At 51.7% G+C, this 17,630-nt stretch overlaps 6 protein-coding genes across 6 annotated transcripts; 4 read left to right on the top strand and 2 right to left on the bottom strand.

Moving 5' to 3' along the window:
* Positions 1 to 589: 589 nt before the first annotated feature.
* Positions 590 to 1,414, top strand: PC9H_011288 (uncharacterized protein; the record flags this gene model as incomplete). Its single annotated transcript, XM_036780773.1, has 5 exons — positions 590 to 739; positions 778 to 996; positions 1,077 to 1,187; positions 1,249 to 1,339; positions 1,392 to 1,414. 5 exons carry the CDS (start codon positions 590 to 592, stop codon positions 1,412 to 1,414), a joined length of 594 nt encoding a protein of 197 aa, XP_036626628.1.
* Positions 1,415 to 2,069: 655 nt separating this feature from the next.
* On the top strand, positions 2,070 to 5,526 carry PC9H_011289 (uncharacterized protein; the record flags this gene model as incomplete). Its single annotated transcript, XM_036780774.1, has 6 exons — positions 2,070 to 2,193; positions 2,340 to 2,381; positions 2,453 to 2,972; positions 3,028 to 3,663; positions 3,718 to 4,480; positions 4,537 to 5,526. The coding sequence occupies 6 exons, from the start codon at positions 2,070 to 2,072 to the stop codon at positions 5,524 to 5,526; spliced, it is 3,075 nt and encodes a 1,024-aa protein (XP_036626629.1).
* A 393-nt stretch (positions 5,527 to 5,919) lies between these two features.
* On the bottom strand, positions 5,920 to 6,993 carry PC9H_011290 (uncharacterized protein; the record flags this gene model as incomplete). The annotated part of the gene is made up of 6 exons (XM_036780775.1): positions 5,920 to 5,973; positions 6,021 to 6,064; positions 6,126 to 6,210; positions 6,267 to 6,424; positions 6,474 to 6,793; positions 6,857 to 6,993. The coding sequence occupies 6 exons, from the start codon at positions 6,991 to 6,993 to the stop codon at positions 5,920 to 5,922; spliced, it is 798 nt and encodes a 265-aa protein (XP_036626630.1).
* Positions 6,994 to 10,119: 3,126 nt separating this feature from the next.
* Positions 10,120 to 11,530, top strand: PC9H_011291 (uncharacterized protein; the record flags this gene model as incomplete). Its single annotated transcript, XM_036780776.1, has 5 exons — positions 10,120 to 10,460; positions 10,514 to 10,570; positions 10,626 to 10,908; positions 10,960 to 11,390; positions 11,488 to 11,530. 5 exons carry the CDS (start codon positions 10,120 to 10,122, stop codon positions 11,528 to 11,530), a joined length of 1,155 nt encoding a protein of 384 aa, XP_036626631.1.
* Positions 11,531 to 12,694: 1,164 nt separating this feature from the next.
* On the bottom strand, positions 12,695 to 14,951 carry PC9H_011292 (uncharacterized protein; the record flags this gene model as incomplete). The annotated part of the gene is made up of 11 exons (XM_036780777.1): positions 12,695 to 12,833; positions 12,883 to 12,900; positions 12,955 to 13,124; positions 13,196 to 13,632; positions 13,689 to 13,787; positions 13,846 to 13,939; positions 13,997 to 14,114; positions 14,175 to 14,350; positions 14,402 to 14,510; positions 14,564 to 14,575; positions 14,629 to 14,951. 11 exons carry the CDS (start codon positions 14,949 to 14,951, stop codon positions 12,695 to 12,697), a joined length of 1,695 nt encoding a protein of 564 aa, XP_036626632.1.
* A 948-nt stretch (positions 14,952 to 15,899) lies between these two features.
* On the top strand, positions 15,900 to 16,743 carry PC9H_011293 (uncharacterized protein; the record flags this gene model as incomplete). The annotated part of the gene is made up of 4 exons (XM_036780778.1): positions 15,900 to 16,012; positions 16,122 to 16,177; positions 16,226 to 16,572; positions 16,633 to 16,743. The coding sequence occupies 4 exons, from the start codon at positions 15,900 to 15,902 to the stop codon at positions 16,741 to 16,743; spliced, it is 627 nt and encodes a 208-aa protein (XP_036626633.1).
* Between the last annotated feature and the right edge of the window lie 887 nt (positions 16,744 to 17,630).

Here is a 17,630-nt window from a genome sequence, read left to right on the forward strand (position 1 = left end):
GCTAAGCATGACACTACATGCCTCGGGTGAACCCCCGAGAAACGCAGTGCACGTACTTGCCATTCAGCTCGCGCGTGAAGACCATCTGATCACCCCGCTTTGGCTTAGATACAGCACACGTTCTGCTGGGGCGCCTCAGCCGCCGCGAGCCTATCAGGAGCCCGTTGATGCACGTTAAAACTACAGATGCGGGATGAACACGGCCCTCGTAATATTTTAGCCGGGCAGGCGCCAAGGCTTGCGCCGATCAGAATGCAGGCACTCGAGATCGAAGGCAGTCTATTGTTGCCGCCAGGACGTCGTTGCTAAAACCAGCTCACGGTACTCAAGGACCACCGATGCTGATCAACGACACCGTTTGTTTTTCCTGCACTCGCCACCGTTGACCGACATGCAGGAGGTCGACTTCCCTTTGCTCGGTGCGCACTTCGCATGGAGGTTCGCCAGACCCGCGCTGCACGACTCGGTCGCCACAGGTCGATGAGCTTCTTAGGGTAGATTAGTATTGCCGTACCAGGTCCCAAACGTACTTACGGCAACGCCCGGCTGACGACTGCCTCATCAACACACAACTGCCTCCCATTCCAACATGTCCGAAGCCGAGGATCATCGACGCTCTACATATGGGTCCACGACTCTGACAAACGGGACTTCGGAACGCAGGGGAACTGTTACCCTCTTCAACAACGAGAAATTCCGTGCCCAGATTCTCTCTGCGATCGCCACCATAGAGGCTTTGGTGCAGAGGCTGACCTGGAAATTTGATGTATACACTAGGTTGCAGGTGCTAGGCCAGATCAGCCGCAGTTTGAAGCCAATGGAGGCTCTGTGATGGTCGTCATCGTCCACTCTGGCCATTTATTGTTCGATAGCAGGCATAGTCGATCTATGTATCGAGTCAACCCCCCTACTTCGGTGGCGGCACGGAAGCAGCTACCTCCCTCCGGTAGTGACATCAAGAATGAGAACTATTGGAATTGTGAGCGGCCCCTCCTAGTATGTGCCCCTACGATCTATTCACATTGTGTCGCAGACACTGGCATACCAGGAGGCCATGAACCTGTTCAACAACGGAGGCAACGGTGCCCTCAGCTTTGACACAAAATAAAAGAAGATTTCTCGCGCAAAGACTCCCTGACTGGATTACACCGCCAGGTGGTGTAGAGTTTGGCACGGAAGTAGAGACGGTAAGAATATGAGATGGATACATACCTCGCCTGGAACTCAATCAGTATCTTCTATGCATAGAACGACGGAGATCTACCCAGCTACAACTTGCGGGTGTCTCTATCTTCCGTGCTAACATGTAACACCGTGGATGCCTTCCCGGCAAAGTTCTGTGAGTCGGGGTTGCATATTTACGGGCTATTGCTGAGTTCTAGCATGCTTAGCTCTTGAAGAGCTGACTCTTTAGAGGTGAGGATACCTTGTCCACACGCCCCGTTTGACTCTTGCTTACTCACATGTGTTAGTTCCCCGAGAATGAGAAGGTAGAGGTAGAGATAGATATTAATCATAGCTTTTGACGGAGCAACGATCAATATGTCTCAACGCTAGTAGTATGTGATCGCACTGTACATATTAGAGTTATTCTAGCTGTTGCTCAATTCACCCTTCGTCACCCCGGGCAGCATCGCATCCGCCGAGATCGACGTAGACTAACATAGACTACCCCACAGTTGAGAGATGTAACGCACCGTTGAACGTTGAAATTTGAAAGCCCAAACCTAGAAGGTTTAATGTCTTCAATCTCTAAGCCCCTTCTGCGTGCTTTCTACCAGTTCTGGAGTGATAGCTAGGGAAATGCGAATTCGCTCCATTGTGTTGTCCCGTGGGCGCATTTGAAGTAACCTTAAGTTATTATTCCCTCATAAAAGAAATCGTGGAAAAGTGGAATGTAACCTCTAGAAAAGGTAAAGTATTGAAGCTCCGCCAATTCTTTTTTCGTTGGCTTGACCGCACGCGCCATTGGCTAGACTGCTCATCTTCACCACTACGACCACCACCACCACAATATCGTCCTCCTCCTCCAATTTCCAGAAAGGTTGCAAAGCGAACCTCCGCCAGAAATGTCATACAAACCAACCATTCGTAGCCAGCAACAGCCTCCAGACCAACCACAACTGGAGAACTCCAAGTACCGCGCCCAAGCGAAACAACTTCAGGAATTGTTCCCGGCTTGGTCGAACGAGGGTGGGTCCACCCTTTCTCTTGCCCTAGAAAGCCATTTTGCTCACTGAAAATCCAAATTTCTCTGGTGCCTTTGTAACTTCGCGCTCGTGACATCGCTTTGGGGACATATTGGGGACATAAAGACCTACTCTCACTACTCGCTGAAGTCGCCGGGGATGTAGAACTTGCTGCAACGCGGATTAGTGAGGGTGAGTTCCAGCCTTCTGCCAGCCTTCCGCTTGTCATCGACGTTCTGTGCTATCCTTTTCAATTGCGCAAGGTCACGCCGAGCAGTGGGGTTCCGTTACTCGCAAAAAGGAAAAGAAGGTTTCGGTATCTGGCCAACCCAAAGATGCCGGATTCTCTTTGCCTCGAGGAGGCAGAGGCGGTCGTGGTGGAGGAAGAGGCGGTCTTTCAGGCAGAGGCAGCCCGGCGACAAGGGGACGTGGTGGACCTCCTCGTGGTGCTCCCAACGGTCATGCTGGGCGCTCCAGTACTCCAAGAATCAGCTCTCCGGCCCCTCATCAACCTGCCGCCTCATCAGCTTCAGAGGTGCAGCCGGACGGCGACGCGAAGGACAAAGGAGCCCTCGATGCGCAGGTCGCTGAACCTGCAAATGGCCGGGCATCTGGAGCTGAAGCCCCCAGCGTAAACGGAGCTTCATCTTCTACATGGAGCGCGAAACAAGAAGCACCGGATCCGACCGTACACGTAAACAGTGCTGCAGCTTCGTCGCATGTTCTCCCAAAACCTACCAAAACACCCGCGACGTCGAAGATGTCGTGGGCGCAAATAGCACGGTGCGTCAATTTGTGAATTGATACAATGTAGCGTTGACGAGTTGTACCCTTCCAGATCACAAGAGAAGCCTGCCCCGCCGCCTGTACCTCTTGCAGCCCCTGCTCCAATATCGGCGCCTGCGCCAGTGCCACCGCAGCCTGCGCTAGCTCCAGAGTCGGAAGCAGAGTCACTACCCCCGCCGGTCTGGGAAGAACCAACAACAGTACAACCGCCAACATGGGACGATGAGCCGCCATCGATACCACCAGCTCCCGAGCCAGCTTCCGAGGAGTGGAATATGTCGGCCAACGATGAGCCACAATCGGAATCCACGTCCGCAGAACCTGCACAGGAACCCGAGCCAGACGCGCCGCAGGAACCGGTCCAAGTAGCAGAACCCAAGCCAGAACCACAGGCGCCGAAGCCGCAAGCCCCCCAACCAACACCTTCCGCCCTCCCTGCTCAAATTCTCCAGCAACAATTGAAGGATCTGCAATCTAGCAATGTTTCGGCGCCTCCCGCTGTTGCTACCCCGTCACCCAGACCATCCCAGGCTCGACCATCTTCGGCTGCCCACCGCGCCAATGCGAAGTTCAAGATCGGGGATCAGCCTGCAGTCGTCATGCCTAGTACCTTCTCAGGCGGCGTTGAAAAGGTAGGCATGCAGTTTGGCAGCCTCAGCTTGGGAGGAGATGCCTCGGAAGCACCGGCGTAAGTCGCACAAAGTGTATCGACTGTCCTCTCGCTAACGATATGATTATATAGCAGTGAAACCCAGGCACCTGAACCTGCCCGCGTTTCTGAAGTATCCGCACCAGCTCCCGAACCCGAACCAATCCCAACACCTGCCCCTGCCCCCGTTGCTCAGGCACCCGAACCACCTGTGCAACCCACACCAGCACCGCCAGCACCGTCCGCCCCAACTCCCACGTCGATATCCTCATCAGCTCTGTTCCAGCAGACTCTGACGCAAAGGCAAACCCCACCACAGATGCCTTCCTCCCAGTCGCTCGCTACCTCCGTTTCTCAACCGATTATATCGTCGACTTCGGCTGCCGCTTCACATCCATCCGCGCCTTCGGCCGTAGCATCGCCCGCTCAACAATACCCCGCACAATCAATCCCTCAGTCCTCGATAACCCACCATCTCCAACAGCAACAGCAACACGCGCTTCCTCAACAGATCCAACAGCAAGCCAATGCTCAGCAGCAGCATCAATACTCGCAGCATGGGTTCTCAGCTCACGCGGATCCTCAGCCAAATCAAGTACAACAGCAACTGCCTCAATCCCAGCACCAGCAGCCTCAAGGCGCTGCCAACGCCGCGGCGGCGGCGGCGAGTCATAACACATACTTCAGAGGCAATGCCGACCCGTTCTTCCACACCCCTACGCCTCCTGCCCCTCAAGCACAGGATAGTCCGTATGGTGCGTTTGGTCAACAGCTGGGACAGCAGATGCAACACTCAGCCCAAGCCTCCCACGTTGGAGCATTTGGAGCCGAATATGGTTACGGCGAGAGCCCGAGAGTGCGAAGTCCCTTTTTTGCTAGTACCTCGATGATGCTAAATGGCTGTACGTTTAGGGATTCTATGATTCTTACGCTCAACAATCTGGGTTTGCGTCCCGCAATCCTTTGGGCCACGACGACATGAAGGCTCTTCCGGGTGGTCAACAGCAACCAGCTGCCACTGTTGGATTGTCCGCTTCTGCTTCGCAGAGCGCGCAACATGCTGCATCATCGCAAACCGCTCAGCCCCCGGCTGCTGCAGGCCAGGCTCCACAACAAGGCTACCCTCCGCCTCTTCCCTACTACTACCAACCGTACCCCCAAAATCAGTACTACAGCTCCCCGTACAATTCTGGCTACGGCGTTCCAAACTACGTCAAGTACCCCGCGATGTTCGCATCTGCCCCCGCTCCCGCATCTGCCCCCTCGCCAGCGACGAAGCAACCTGGCAGCGTTCAACCTCAGAGCAACCCATATGGCCAGGGTCTATACACGCAACACCAGCAGCATCCCTCAGCTTCGTACGACGATATGGGCTACCAACACCACACTCAGCAACACCAACCGCATAGCTTGGGCGGCGGACTACCTGCGAATGACTACAATAAGCCGTTATACGGAGGCCAGGGCAACTTCATGGGTCTTGGGCAGTCGACAGGGCCCTCCGCAGGCGTCCGCAACACCACCGGTGGCTCACCCGAAGCCGCCTACAAGCCATACGCGCCCAAGGATGTCAATAACGGTGTAGGGACTGGCATGGGTGTTGGACAGGGTATGCAGGCCGGTCGCGCTAGTGTCCAAGGGCAGCAGCCCAACCAAGCCGGCCAGAGTCAAGGGCAAGGACAACCTCAGCAGGGTCAAAGCGGGTTCTACAACGTTAATCGTTACGGCGGTAACGCCGCTGGCGTAGGTGGCGGCGTCGGGGGCCCTCAAGGACAGGCTGCTCATCACCTACATCAACCTCAGGGGCAGGGCCCGCAGACTCATCTCGGCTACCCCCAAGGCGCCTCTGACGGTAGTTTCTACTCGTATCAACCCAGGCAACAGGGATATTGGCAACAGTAAACCCCGTTCGTACTCTACCTATGCGCTCCGGTGTATAACTTCCTTGTCGCCATACTGCTTTTCATTGTTTTTCTCGTCTCGTCTCATATCTGTTTGTCTTGTGTTTGCTTGCCTTGTCTCGCCTCATGCTTAGCTCCCAGTTCTTGGCGACCCGTTCTCTTCCTCCTGTTTCACTCCCTCAGTTGCACTGAACTCATGCAAATCGTGTACGCTTACTGCTCATTGATGATATTTCTGACTCACGCGAAAGGAGTGCGCAAGCTGAAGATGAGGACGCGGAATTGTGGGTGTTGTACCAAAATTTGGTTAGCTTGCCCTATCTTCCTTGTTCTGAAAATCTTTGTACATGAAGAGACCGACGTTATATTGAAGCGCATGGTTCGCTAACTAACATCAAACCCCACGGTTGATATCCACCTCCACTTGGACCTTTTTGTTGGATGCGAGCTAGAAGGGATTAACGGATATGATATGCCGAGATGAGGCCAACTTACCCCTAAATTATCAATGAAACTCCAAGCTGAATCCGCTTCAAAAGCTTTGAGGTGTTAGATATTGGAGGTTAGAACGTGCCTCACTCATACAAGGCCATGACTCACAGAAATTCACCGGGAAGGCATCTGGCGCGTATGACCGGAAAATGGAGACTCCAGCAAGATTGAATGCAGGGAGATCTGTGTTGTTCTGTGCGAGGCTCCCTGTATGAGACTACGTCAAGCGAATACTAGCCATAACCTTACCAATTCAAACTCGGTTCCAAACTGTACACCATTCGACAGCACCACCCCGGCCAGTGGATCCTTGCGTGAGAAGTCTTCTTTGTACTTGGCATCGAAGTTCAGAGTACCATTGCCCCCATTATTGAACATATTCATGACTTCCTGGTACGAGATGGTGTCTCGAGGACGTATGGACAGCATGATCGCGCAAAATTCTAAGAAACTTACAATTCCAATAATCTTCGTTTTTGATCCCACTCCCTGTGGGAGGCAGCTGCTTCTGCGAGACCACAGACGTAGGGGCGGTCACTCGATAGATAGAGCGGCCCCTCCTGGAATCGAACGACAGGTGTCCAGAATGAACCATGACGACCATAACTGACCCCCCATTGGCTTCGAACTGCTCCTGATCCGGCGTGGCACCTGTGACATAGGTGTAGATGTCCACTTTCCAGGTCAATGTTTGCACCAAAACTTGGAGATCACTCTCTGGAATGCTGATAAACTTGGCGTAGAACCTTTCATCATCGAATAGAGTAACACTTTGCCTATGTTGTCCCAAAAGTAACGACCGTCAGATATGTGCGCTGGCCCGCAAATAGTGCGCTCACCGTTTGAAGAACGAGGTGCCAATAGGTGGAGTCAGCTGGTTGATGTACTCTCGTGGAGTCTCTGAGTTGTCAGTGGAGTCACCAGCCTGGAGCTCCTGCAGACGACGAACAGCGTCGACGATCTCTTTGTCAGACATGTTGAGGGGCGAGGGAGTTGAGTGTTAGTGAAATTGTGCTTGAAGCCCACCTTAAGTACGTTGGAGAGCTGGGTTGGGAATACTGTTTCTTCACCCAAGAAGCCCGTCGAACGTGCCCTCGGGCTTGGTGAACATCCATGCGAAATGCATACCATGAAAAGGTCTCTGCAATCCCACTTTACCCTGGAGCCAAAGAACGGTGCCGAATAGAGCCTGGAGGACTATCGTAGCATTGAACAGCATCGGGGGTCTCTGAGGGCCGCACACTGGATTTGGAGCTGATACCTTGATGGCAAAAATAGATAATGTTCTACCGTGAACACCGTGTGCTCCGACTTAAATTGCTATGTTTCCTACGCTTACATCGCGCAGAACGACGCCGTGAGTCCTGCAATCTTGAATACCTCGCTGTCGTCCTTCAAGGTGACACTCGTTTACGTTTACGAGCTAGGAAGTAGTCGTGAAAGACTCTGCAGATGGTCATCTTGACAGTGTTTGCCCCAACGGCGACTACCCAGGCCCGATGGTTGGAGTTAGAGAGGTGTGGTAAACTTCTCTCCAATTCGGTACCGTAAGAGAAGACCCATATCGCTGATGGGACAAGTTATGGGACGACTCAAGAGGCACCTATGTCTGTATGACGTGTGCGAAATCGTTTGTATCGATGAGAGGTATAATAACCTACACCGCCTGGGGCCCAGAGCAATTTTATCAAAGGCTAGATGATGAAAGGAATCGACAGATTCATCTGCCACGTTGAAGACAGCCCGGATATTTTATATTTTTGCTTGCATTCATGCGAGTCGAGAATAGTTCTCCGCGCTCAGGAACGGGTGAGCTATGTGCAAGGACATGAGCGAGGTGGGCACCGTAGGACCCCATGTGAACAGATTGGTTCCTGTTTGGGTGCCTCAAGGCGAGAAATGGTTCGCTTCGTTGTTCAGAGTTGCCGACTAAAAGATATGATCAGTCAATCAACGAGAGCGTGGGGGGCATCACCACTTTCGTTGTTGTCCAGAACGCGTGACACGAATTAACGCGGGGACAGCAGCGCCTAAGTTCTACGAGTGGTCAACGTAACGATGCGAGCTTGATTGCTTGGGTTTGACGACTGCGTGTGTCAGCGGTGACAGCAAACCGCGGTCTGGGGTGCATTAGTACCCCCAATGGCCATAATACCGTTCTAATCGCAGCCAGGCGGCGAATCACCTCACCGAAACGTGCCAGGGTATGCTCGCCAAACCAAATCTTATACCTAGCGCGGGTCGCCGCCGTGCGGTTCCTATCGATGTCGAGGTAACTTTGAGGAAAGAGTTCATCAGTCATGTTCGACATCGTATTGTTGTATACCGGGCAAAGCGTACGTCGTTAATTCAAGGGCTCAACCTTGGGCAATGAGGATGACGCCCGTGACTATCCGCTCTTGATCTGGGGTGTGATGAGAGAAGGTGACTTGGTCGGCTGCTGTAGCAACGCGGACGTCGAGTTCTTGGGCCAAAAAGCTAAGACATCATCCACAAATGTAATAGTTAGCAGACGCATATATTCTACAGACGGACATGTACCTCGTCTAGTAGATGGCAATGCTGCAACATGCAATGGGCCGGTCATTATAACCGCAAAGTAGACGCGAGTTGGGTGAAACAATGCATTGAGTCTACACAAGTGAGACGTCATCCGAACAACTTCCACTCTACCTCTTGCTACCGCGAATATTTTATACGCATTCTATGGCCTGGATTCCGAGGGATGGCCCAGGATGATTTTAGACATCTTGCACTCACGAACCGACTTGTAGTACAGTATATAGACTTGCTGCTGTCGTCGGCTCGAACCCAAGTCTTCGGAAAGTGCGTTCCTAGCAGCTTACTCGTTTGTCGATTTACGTAACTCGTGGAATTTCGTGAAGAGTGAGTGTCCTGTGAAGGGGAAGGGAAATTTGAATAACTCCGATGAAAGGATGATCATGATTCGCGATGCCCTGAGGGAATGAGAACGTCATGTTGTCCAGGTGCCTGGCAGAAGGAGAACGTAAATTTTGGTGCTTTTAAGTGGGTATCGGTAGTATTGCGAAGCATGCTTGGCCGGCGTATAACTGTTCGCGGTCTAAGACTCAACGATTGGGAACTATTCGCTGCGAAATTGGATCAGCTGCAATTTACAAAACATACGGTAGGACCTACATCAGCAAGGGTTGATGGCAGTCGAAGCTCAGTGTCTGAGGGGGCTAGTGCGGAGATAGGTTGAAGAGTGATCACCATCTCTAGGAAAGTATGGATGATCACCAATATACAAATAAGATACTCGCCTATATTCTTGCACCTCGAACAATCCAAGCTGGAGCCTAGCATAGCGCCACCGGCGATAAGCGCCAGCCTCTCTATGAGCACAAACTTGTGGGAAAAACCGGGTAGTAATTGATGTCTATCACTTCCATCAGCTTGTTCAATGCTAATCACACGATCTACATACACAGTAGCTAACTTAGTAACTAGAACATGGACGCGGTACGGTGCGTTGCAAAGGCTCTTATCGTTTGCACTGGCGCCAAAGTACTCCGTATCCTCTGACTCTTTCACTATAGTATAACCACCCAAGCGAAGCCAGCAACCCGCCAGCGGCGACCTTTCGGGCCTGCCAAATCCCAGTGCAGACCACTATCACTTTGGCGTGATCTCAGACGCGGGACGTACTTGAAACTCCGTCCAAATATGGACCGAGGAAATAGGACTTCCGTCTGAAAGACTGTCCTCCTACGGCGCTCAGGTTATTGCAGCAGTCAGTACTGCTCGCCAAGATGCTAAGTGCATCGGGACACGTATAGTAGCTTGATTCACTAGCTATAGTTTCCCTGCGTTGAAATCGCTATATTTCTTTCTCGGTACGTTCTTCAGAATCATTTTGCGGTTTTGCTGACATTTCGTTGCATACTCAGGCGCCGCGTATTTGCGCGTTCCTCGTTGTTCACTTCCGTCTAATGCCAGATAAACATCTCCGGTCAAGTTTTTCAACCATGGCTCTGGCGAATTTACGCGTAGTGCCCATAGTGGTCTCGCACTTCGCAAGCAGATATATAACAGCCTGCCTATATGTCGCTTTCTCGCCACCTCAGCAAGTTCCAGAGTCATGACCTCGACTACGAAACACCCCCTTCCTTCGCATTTCATCCTTCCAGACCTTCTTGACCAATGGCCTTTTGAGACCGAGCCTAATCCCCACCAAGAAATTGTCGATGATAGCGCACGCTGGGTGGAATCCTACAAGGCCTTCAGCCCAAAAGCCCAAGACGCCTTCAACCGCTGTAACTTCGGCATCTTCGCGTCGCTGGCGTACCCCAGATCAGAAGGAACACATTATCGAGCCGCCTGCGATTTGATGAATTTGTTCTTTGTCTTCGACGAATTTAGTGATGCAGAAAACGGAGACGTCGTGCGTCAACAGGCTGCTGATATTATGAACGCCCTCAGGTAAGCTACATCGCATTCATGACTATAGTGACGGTGACTGACGGTGTACTCAGATACCCTGACAAAATCCCAGCGGGTGGTGACAGTATACTTGGAGCCATGACCAGAGAGTATGATTATACGTTGTGGTCATCCACTACCATTCTCATCTTCTATCTTTTGCAGTTACTGGAAGCGGACTCTCGAGGTCTCAAGCAAGTCGTCTGCCGAACGCTTCATCCGCAACTTCGATGGATACACCGACGCGGTTAGGCAAGAGGCTGTTGACCGCGACGAAGGCCGCGAGCGATCGATTGAAGAATATATGGAACTTCGCCGTGGAACCATCGGCGTTTACCCATCCTTCGATTATTTTCTCCTTGAGGACGACATCCCTGACGAGTATATCGACCATCCCGCCGTTGCAAGCCTAGCTCTGGGGGCGGTGGATATGACAATATTGGCGAATGTAAGCCTGAGATTATGTCCGCTCTAATATCGCCTTGACTTTCTTGCGCAGGACGTATATTCGTGGAACGTCGAACAGTGCCGCGGGGAGGACAGACACAACCTTGTCGCCGTAGCCATGCGCGAGAAAGGCTTGTCCGTGCAGGAAGCCATGGACTACGTTGGGACTATCTACGCTGGTATCCGCGACAAATATGTCAAGGAATTCAACGAGCTTCCCCAATTCCCCGAAAAATATGACAAGCTCGTCAAGGACTACTGCTGGCACATGGGAAATTGGGTGACCACGAACATCAAGTGGAGCCACTTCGGCGAGAGGTACTTCGGGAAGAAGGGTAGAGAAATCTTGAAGCATCGGACGGTGGAAGTGATGAGACCGTCTGTCCTTGGGTGGGTCATGAGGAAGTCATACCCCCTCATAGTGACGGTGAAATACGCACCCAGGGAGTACTACTACATTGCGGCGGCGTTCCTCATGCTTCTGTTGGCTCTACTAAGTTCCCCTTCGAGAGCAAGGATGCTTGGACCTTCTTCTTTTCCTTCATCCTTTTGATTTATCATCTGCTTGACCGCTTATTAGACACACGAGCAAAGACTCTGGCATTCTCTCGGTATCTAATTGATCTGACATCATTAATCACCCTCGATAACTCATCATGTAATAGCTGAGACGGCTTTCAGAATATATACTTTATGGTCGTTTCGCAAGACCTTCAATAGCCATTGATCACAGGGTCAAGCCATCAGACTTGCGTTCACACTGAGACTTGGATGTATCAAGACATCCGGGAAGATGTGATCACCGGCCAGATCTCCGGAGCAAGCATATCTAATCCCATGGCAGAGATCTCCACTACACGTAGTTAGTAAGGTATGCCTCTACATCTCAACACTTCCATTCTGATATGGTGGGAGTACGTTGCCATTCAGTACTCTAATCGAGACAGTTTACTACGTAGGTCTTGTCGGATCATCCTCCTTGACACTCGCAGCAAATGAAATTCGAAGGCAAACAGACGAACAGCTGAGTAACTCTACCTCCACCCCACTCTCACCATTCCACACACTTCAAGGCTTACGAATGCGTGTGTATAACCAATTACCCATGCAGTAAATTGCCTATGATTCGGATCATGTATGTGAATTAGTACATAGCTGGTGAGCAGTTCGACACTTCAGTCGACTCAGTAGTACCGAGTGCGAGCTGGAATACTAGATTTCCGGGCCTTTAGGATTTTACGTGCATAAAGTATCTACAGTTCTCCGCCTATCCAGGGCATAAAAAACTCACATTTCGAGCACTCCCAGATCTAGCAAAGTGCCCAACCGCAGAGTATGTCGCCCCGCCTTGGTTTCATCAATAGTAGTTCGTCGCGTCGATCACCTTTCGCAGGCGTCCAAGATCGGAATGTCTTCCGAGAACGAACGATTTGAAGCCTGCGCGACTGAAACGAGAGTCCTCGGCGAAACCGCGAAGGGCTACTGGGCCGAAGAGGCGGCTAGGAAGGCCGCATGCGGTCTCTTAGAACGCTGACCTACGATCAAGTGAAGTTGGGTAGCAAGTACAGGGGCTAGGATTCGCGGACATTGACCTTGAGAACCCGGCGAAGACACGACGTACGAAGATGATTCATGAGGTTGAGTCCCATGGGCATGTATGGGTGCTGGAAGCGTCCGAGACGTACATAGCATCACTGACTCGGAAATAAATTCAGTAATTATAATGAGCATATAAATGACAGGAGGGAGGACAACGGCTGATGGGTGTAAGGAGTGACAGGGATAGGCTAAGACATTGCATTATGTTGTTCCTGCTCCGTAGGACTCCAGGTAAAGATTGGGAGCGGGTGGGCTTCGGTGTTGAACACCCATTTATCCAGAGGTATAATGTCCGTTTCAGCGAACAAGAGGTATAGGTATTTCAGCCTGAGGGGGGAAAAATCAGCACTTTTCGTCAGGGAAGTTCTGAACATACGTTTCTGCGAGGAAAAAGCTACGAAGAGAACGTGAATTCGGGCAAGGGAAGGAAAGCAGACGTTTAGCGCACCTTGGCATATCGTCGCTTGTTTCTGCTGGCACTTGGTCAACATTACGAATAATCGCGTATCCATGCTCAACGCGCGTATGCTTCTCAAGGGCTTCGTAAATAGCCCATCCCCTTTCTCTCCAGCGTACATCCCTGGTGGTCTTCCACATGAGGAACAGCGATTCTACGGTCTGCGAAAGCGCGCGAAGTTAATGATCATTATCTGGATCCCGCATGCGATTCGCACGAACGAACAACGTACCTCGGGCCGCAGCAGGTATACGCTCGACGAGACCCTGTAGTCCCTCTTATCAGCAGCATGCTCTTCGGGGACTTCGCTCACGCCGGGCGGTGCACCTCCCTCCCTTCCTCCACGCTCCCACTCCGCCAACGCATCGACCCACAGCCTGCTTTGTTCGTCAAACTGCACGCCGTCCGGGCCGAGGCCGGTCGCTTGGTCTGCGTATGTGAGCCAGCACGTATAGGCCAGCCCTTGCGCGACCCATGTGTGGAGCTCTTTGTCCCGCGGAGAGAGGTCGAGGGCGTGCACGCCGAGTGCAAAGAGGCCTGGGAGGAAGCAGGAGAGGTGCTGGAGATCGTAGATAGGTCGCCCTGATGCAACGTCAGTCACGTAGAGCAGCTTGCGGTGTGGAGAGATATAAAGGAGTTTATTGATGATACCGTTAGTAGACGCGAGATCTGTGTGCTGGGTGTGAGTCGCGAGGGCAGAAGTTGGAGGGTAAAGGGAGTGTTACATTGGTCTTTGGCCCGGGGTTCAGTCTTCCCACTGATGAGGTACTGTTTGAGCAGGTACTCGTATCCACTGTCTGCCGACGCGCCGACGGAGAAATGATCTACAGAAGGAAACCCGTAAGAATGACAAAAACGAGTACAATATCGGGGACAACAAACTATTCATAGGCGATGCATCTGCGGCATCCCACCTCGTAGTAAATAATCCGTCAGAGACATTAGCGTGGTACATTTTGTCCATAATGTTCTCGACCTGTGGCGCCGAAAGTCAACCGATGATACGAGAGACAGATGGCCGGGAACGAGCTACCTTATCATAATATTCGGAGCGCCCAGTGACATGAGCCAAGTACTTATATTCGACCTGGCAGCTTGTGGCTTCGGAAAACAACACGGCGTTGCCCGTCCAGCCAAGAGCAGTCTGACCGCTGTGAACGCGGCGACGTGTTAGTTCGTTATCATGTAGCGAGGCAGAAATCTGCTCTTACGTCGCAGTATTGACACTGAATCGAGGAAGACCAGATGGCGTGTCGAAGACGGGCAGCATACGGTTGCCAAGGTCATTAGCGCGATCCAGAAGTATCGCCTCTCCAGAAAGGGCGTGGGCTGATAGCAGCCCCCCGAGGTAGCGGATGACCGTTTCAAAGAACGGCGCGTACGTTGACTACGACCATTTAATGGTAGATTCAGTAGGGGCGAAAGGAAAATGACTGACAGAAACTGTAGTGAAGTTCTGTTGAGATGCGACCCGAACTGCGTTGTCGAACTCGTCTCGGAGGCCCATGATCCACATGGTATCCATTGAGTCGATCATCGAGACACCCCTTCGTGGTTCTTAGCGGCGTATATATATCGTCAGTAGGTTTGAGGTACACACCAGCCATTAAAGCTGTAAGCAATGAGATCAATACGCTACATCAAATTCTACGACCGTCCACGCACTTGTCCTTCCATCCCTTGCTCAAAGGGAGAACCTCATCGTGACCCGAAGCGTACTTCAAGTACTCATTGTATCCATGCAAATATGATTCCCGAACATGTGCAGCACGTTGATTCCATAGAAGAGACTCATCCAAGATGGGGGGACGCAATGTGGTGGTGCTCGGCACGTCTTGAAGTGGTGAAACGAATGCGAGATTTACAGGCGCCAGAAGCCAGAGACCTGTGATGAGAACCAGACCTAGGACGATCCATCTGGCCAGTGGGCGCCCTAGCCATCGCCGAGTGAAAGCTTTAGAATCGTCGTGAGTGTGTAGTGGAAGCATCGAAGGCGCGACAAGACGTGGCCCAGTTCCAAGAAAGTTAATACTCCGATGCAGCTAAAATTCCGATCCGGACTCTTTGAATTCCTACCAGTACCAAGCAACCAGGCCAGGCAGTGGGTAGCTTGATGGTGATGACTGTTTGCTTATGCCGGTTACGATGCAGTGGTACTCGTCCTTGCACGGTGGACGGTGGGCTCGGTGACCGTGACATCGAGCGCTGATAGTCGTCTCGGCGCTCCGGTTGACCATAGCGGTATCGTAATATTCGAACGTGAGCCGTTGGAAGGCTTTTAACGACGGGCTCTCTGCTATGGCGGACCTTGACAAGTGCCTCGCAACCGCCTCGACGATGAATGATGATATAGCGTAGTAAGTGGGTATCCCTTGTATCTACAGCTCTGCCCACCCTCTTGCTCAGTATACGGTGATGTACTCGTCTTAATTTATTGCGTTCCCTGTACTAACATCGTCTTAGACTATGATGCTATCGTTAGGTGTGGCATCGATCGAATGGCTTCTGTGATTATACAATGAGATGGCGCCGGCCAGGGGTGGTGGATGCCGCCTCGAGACTCATTGAACAGCGCCCATGCCAGCGAACTCTTACGATCCTGGCAGTTGCCGCGACGTTCAAATTTCTCCATATGTGGGAGTGGGGATTATGCGGCTGATGCTGATGTTTGCACAATATGGAAGGATTGCCCCACCGTAGCCCATTGTCCATGCGAGTACTCAGAAGCGAATATCAAGTGAACGTCAAGCATTGGTTCTTGGTAGGAAGTTTGGCATAGAAGTTTTAAAAACAAGATTAAGGAAGTATAAATACTACGCGGCTTACTAACATTGTGCCTGATTACCATCTAGATCATGGGCTTTAAAGTTGTGGAAACGGCAAGAAACGATACTCTCTATCTCCTCCATCTTCTTTGCCTTCGTCCTTGACACAACATGCCAATCGTCGAGTTTCTCACAATCAACACCTCCGAGGCCTATATCAAAGACCCCGCTTCCAGTGTTCAACCTTTGGTCGACATTCTGAAGAAAACGGATGGATGCATCACGTATGTATGACCCAAGATCAAAAAGATCAGTGCCTTTGGATGGGTCGCGATCTTTCTTGATTGTTGATTGATGACCTAATGCGACTGACATCGTTGATAATGCACACAGGTTTTATCATGGCGCGCAGGAAGAGGGGGAGAAGACCAAAGGGCATGTTGCTATTAGTTCGTCACCATTGATACTCGTGACACTGTGCCAACGATAGTCTATAGTTTGGGAAACATACGAACATCATGCCGCTCTAATGAGGGACCCCTCGTATCCACTTGTCGGGGAGGCGTTTGGCCTCTTACTTGCTCCTGGGATACCGCAAGAGAACGCATCGATGGATCATATTACGTTCTTGGTCGACTCCGAGACGGCACTGTCTGCTCCTACAACGGAGATCGCTACTTTTACGCTGAAGGAGGGCGGCGATCCCCAGGATCTGGATGCTGCTTTGGGTGATCTGGCGAAGTCCATTGATGCAGCGGATGGAGCGCATCCGCCTTGCTGTTGGGGAAGTTCGAGAGAGCGAGGCGGGCTATTCTTTCTGTTGGTTGGCTGGGACAGTTCGAAGGTAAGGGTTTTATCACCTCGTACTGCCGGCGGGAGGCATTGACCGGTTACATGTATGTAGGCCCATATTGCAAGTGCTTCCAGTCGTCCTGCTGAGGTGAAAGTCGTGACCGACAGGCTGAGGAATCTTGCGGACGTAGCGGTCGTGCATACCGCGTTTTCGAAGGCATAAGATCAGGGAGATAGGGGGTTCATGTACAGGGACCAGGATGGTTGAGCGCCTTCATGAAGCCGAACCACGCTATGATCCGAGTTACTAGTTTATAAGAAAATGGAAGTGTAACTTTACGAGAAGGAGCGACCGATTACCTCGTCTCCGTCGGCCATTGACAGTAAGTTCTTTGACCCAGCCAGCGAACCACCCTGCACGCGACAATTCGACACCAGCGTTGAAGATTTGAGGGATGGAATAGCATTGACCTCTGAAGTGCTGCCTAACTTTGACTATTACAGGACCGCCAGGAGGTTGGCAGAATCAGATGCCCGCAGGCGAGACGATCGGAGAAGTCAGTGTCATCTGTGTAAGTCTTGGTTCCAAGACGTATCGGAAGGCTCTGCGGGATTGTTGATGTAAACTATGGGCGAGATTACTATTACCCGGGGTCGTACCGCAACCTACAGGTTGCGTAGGTTGCGGCGCATGTTGACTGTATGTTAGTTTTTCCCCATGATATATCTATGACAACGACGACGACCAGCGGTAGTTAACCCCCCCCCCCGGCTCACACAATGACTATCGTATACAAATGAGATAGCCAAAAAGAAGCATTTATGGTGCTCTGCAACCTGCAGACCTGCCTCTAATCAGGCGCGGGACAGCTGCAGAATGGTGGTTTGATCACCGCAAGGAAATGGTCAGTTCAACAAACCAGGTGCCATAACGATCTCTGCTCACCACACCATTGGTAGTATAAGTTTGCCCACCAGGCAAGCCGCAAGTCATTTACCTCCGGGGTGTCGGACAAGAACGGTGACACCTGGCTGATTTACAGGACTTTATGCGACTTTGAATCCAAAACATCCCGTGAGATCAATGACTTCTTTAAGAATGGCGGGGCT

The sequence above is a fragment of the Pleurotus ostreatus genome (genome assembly GCF_014466165.1).
Source record: "Pleurotus ostreatus strain PC9 chromosome Unknown scaffold_9, whole genome shotgun sequence".
In the NCBI taxonomy this organism is placed as follows: domain Eukaryota; kingdom Fungi; phylum Basidiomycota; class Agaricomycetes; order Agaricales; family Pleurotaceae; genus Pleurotus; species Pleurotus ostreatus.